We start from the raw sequence: 3,796 nt of genomic DNA, 5'->3' as shown, positions 1-3,796 counted from the left end.
ATAAACACATTGTCTGAAGCATCTTAATGTATTCTTATTTTAATCTATTTCCCAAATCAAGTCAACATAAAATATTCTTTGGATGCACTAATTAATCCTGCTTTTCTAACGCTCAAAATGCTTTTCTGACTTTCTCTATTTCAAGCTCTGTAGCCAAGCTAACCACAACGACGTGATGAGGACAATGGACACTGCTGAACATTCCCAGTGACTCTTCTATCTTTAGTCTGCAAGAACTGCAAGGGACCCTTCATGTTTTTTTGTGTTTCTTTTTTTAATTTTATTTTGATCTTCAAAACTACTTTTTTTTGTTGGTTTTACAAGATAGAGTTTCTCTGTAGCTTTGGAGCCTCTCAGTCTGTACAGAACTCAGTCTGTAGACCTGTAGACCCGGCTGTCTTCGAACTCACAGAGATCTTCCTCCCTCTGTCTCCTGAGTGCTAAGTGTGCCAATACCACCTGGTCTCCAAACTACTTTATTAAAGCATGGATTACATATTACAAAATACATCTACTCCAAATATGCATTCTATTTTGTTTTGGTAAATTTATACCATTTTCCAAACCTCCATACTCTTAGGTCACTTTCTAAATTCTTAGAAAAAGATACATTTTAATTTTTATTTTTGAAATTGCTTTTTTATTGCCTCCATCTCAGTTTTCAAGTCTTGAACTGTTTCCATTATCCGTTTGATTGTTTTTTCTTGGTTTCCTAGGATATCATTTATGGATTTACTCATTACTTCAAACTTTTTGTTATTCTTCTTATCCATTTCTTTGAGGGAGTTTTTTACCTCCTGTTTAAAAGACTCTATCACTTTCATAAAGTCATTTTTTTCTACTTCTTAATTAGGATGTTCAAGTCCTCCTGTTGTAAGTTTGCTGGGTTCTGGTGTTTTCATGTTGTTTTTCAGATTGTTGGAGGAATTCTTGCATTGGCGCCTGCCCATCTTTTCCTCTGAATGCTCCCCGTGGATCTTCTGGTACAGGATCAGGTTCCCTTGCTGGCCAGGGACCTCGCAGACAAAAGGCTTGCCTTGCTGCAGGCAGGCTATTGAAACAAAGGAACTCCCACCTGGTTATACTCACCACCCCATCCCAGAGCCCAAATGGGCTGAGCTGGGGATCTTATGGGCGGAGCTGGGGGATCTTATGGCCCCGAAGAGGGGAGGAAGAAGGGAGGAGTTTCCTGGGTGCAAGCTGGGATGAGATAGGAAGAGGGAAGCAGTAGCCCAGGAGAGTAGCCCCTGTAGAATGACCAGGAAGGATAGGGGGTTGAGTAATGTCTGTGGGGGCATATGCATATCTATCTTTGGCTGCATTCAGCCTTCAGGATGCTTGTGAGACAATCCTGGATCTATACTTTTAAATCTTGCACTTGCTTTCTACAGTGTCATTGTGAGACTATGAGACCGTGAATTTTAAGTTGTGTAGGATGTATCTCTAAATATTTTCTTTGTCCCTTAAACATAGGGACCAGCCAAATCCAAGAAAGTGGCTGTTCCTTTACCTTGGTTCACCAGTGAGATCAGCAGACCCTGGTATTAGCCTATAGTGCACATACTGCTTGGGTAGTAATGGAAGCTATCTTTATAGCCAGTAAACTTTAGAGGTTTGTTTGCTGCTATAGCATACTGTGATTGATAAGCCTTTCCCAAGAACTTTCCCATGGAAATTCTTGTCTCTTACATAGCTTTATTTTTCTTCATAGCACTTAGTACTTGACATGCCTTGCTCACTAGCACATAAACTCTACGAATGGAGGATGCAGCATGATTCATGGGTCTATCTATAGCATCTAAAACAAAGCTCTACACACAAACAGTACTTGTGAAATATTTATCGAATGAGGAATGTGGCCCCACATAAAAAAACGTATGGTAAATTGGGCATGTCAAATATAACATATTCTTTAAAATGATTTCTGAGTCTGCTGTCCGGTTTTATTTTATTCTTGATGGCCAAAACTAACAACAGCATTTGAATGTGGCTATAATTGAATTTCTTTTTTTTTCATCACAAATAAGACTTTATTTGTCACTATTAAAAATCTGTATTTCACACAGATTCTTGGACTGGTGGTTCATATCCATCAGCTCGTTCAACCTTAGCACCTGTCTCATCACCAGTAGTCTTTCCAGAACTACCACCTTCACCATGGAGCTCCATGAGTTTTCCCAATTCAAACTTGGGTTTCTTCAGCATCTTTACTTTTCTAACGAAGACATCATGAAGAGGATAAATGGACTGGCAAGCCTTTTCTATGTCTTTCCCAATGCTGTCTGGAATCAGTTTATTAACCACTTCCTTCAAGTCATTTGTCTGCACCTCTAGGGTCATGATCTCCATCATCTTCTTCCGGATCTGGCGGACCTGCTGGTGCTGTGCATATGAGGTCTTGCGGATCTGGTTGTTGCATTTTTTAGTGAAACCAACACAGAAGAGTCGGAGCAAATAACCATCGGTGGTTTTAACGTCAACGTGAGCTTCAATCATGGTCTGCCACTTTTTGACCATGGAACACATTTTGTCCCGGGTAAGATCCATGCCGTGGAAGTTAGTCAGACAGTTTTTGCCCTGAACATCCTCAGTGATTAGCTTGAATTTTCTAAATGCAACTTCATCGTTTTGGAGATCAGCAAGGCTCACTTCAAACACGCGACCCTTGAGGCCATCGGATGCAATTTTGGTTCCTTGAGTCCTCGTGACTATTGTCTTTCCAATGTTTCTAATATTGAATATGGCCGGGGCTTTCACATCATACCAGTCTTTCTTTGAAAATGGATCAACCACTTTCTTCTTGGCTCCCTTCTTGCCGCCTTTCGTCAGCCGCTTGTTCTTGCCGACCGCCATGGTGCTGCTCAGGGAGCCAAAAGGGCTGAATTTCTTTTGATAAAAGCCACTATCTTTAAAATATAAATAAAATACTCAATCAATTGAAAGTGATTTAATTTTTCCATGAATACTATTCTATGTATTGTACACACTGTTTGCTAAGCAGAGATATTGCATCTGTGTTTTCAGACATAAATATGCATTGGTCCTATATTATCTTTCATCACCTTAGATATTGCAGGATACATTACTATAGTTTGAGATCACAGCATCATTTTTTCCTCTTTATCTTGGTATTTATGGTCCATAGATCTCTATTCATGCCCTATGTTAATAGGTAATAGATCTAATTCCTTCTTTACTTTCATTATATATGAATGTCTTGACTAGGCTACTGCAATTATACAGTATTGAGCATTATGAAGGCCTCAGGCCACTAACAATTCCTGCTGTTAACACCTAGGATGTTGCCTTGGTGATTGCATACTCCACAGACAAAGATCCCAGTGTGTTAGCACAGTTCCTGAGTTTCTTTAAATGTTGGTTTAAATATGTCATTTATATGAAAATAATTCCTTATTACTCAACATAAAACTGAAAATTGTCTTCATTCCATACAAAACCTAAAATGCATTTCTTGTTGTTGTTTTCACCTTCAACACCAAATGCAATCTGAGATGTTGCATTCACCCCCTTTTTGTCATTGTTGTTCGTTTGCTTATTTGATTTTTCTGCCTGATATTACTATGGAAGCAAAGCTATATAATTCCCCTTCTTTTCATATTAGTAAGCTATGTACCAAACTTCTCTTGGTGTATAACAACCAAGTACTATTTATTTGTAAATGGCTAAAAAGAATTGATCAAATAATCTGAGAAGCCTTTCTGTATAAGCGGGATAGGAGGTAAAAACCAAAGGCTTTTTACAGTGATTTTCAGGCATGCACAAACAGCTTCACAAA

The 3,796-nt window shown here is 38.8% G+C and overlaps 1 protein-coding gene across 1 annotated transcript; it reads right to left on the bottom strand.

Annotated features, from left to right (window-relative positions):
• Window positions 1-2,022: 2,022 nt before the first annotated feature.
• LOC126514506 (40S ribosomal protein S3a-like) lies at window positions 2,023-2,877 on the bottom strand. The gene has a single exon (XM_050163457.1). It carries the CDS (start codon window positions 2,851-2,853, stop codon window positions 2,059-2,061), a length of 795 nt encoding a protein of 264 aa, XP_050019414.1. The 5' UTR covers window positions 2,854-2,877; the 3' UTR covers window positions 2,023-2,058.
• Window positions 2,878-3,796: the final 919 nt, after the last annotated feature.

The sequence above is a fragment of the Alexandromys fortis genome, unplaced genomic scaffold (assembly GCF_014885135.2).
Source record: "Alexandromys fortis isolate MF-2015 unplaced genomic scaffold, M_Fortis_MF-2015_v1.1 scaffold_131, whole genome shotgun sequence".
NCBI classification, from domain to species: domain Eukaryota; kingdom Metazoa; phylum Chordata; class Mammalia; order Rodentia; family Cricetidae; genus Alexandromys; species Alexandromys fortis.
Note: the sequence above shows the minus strand (reverse complement) of the source record. Positions and strands in the feature narration are given on the sequence as shown.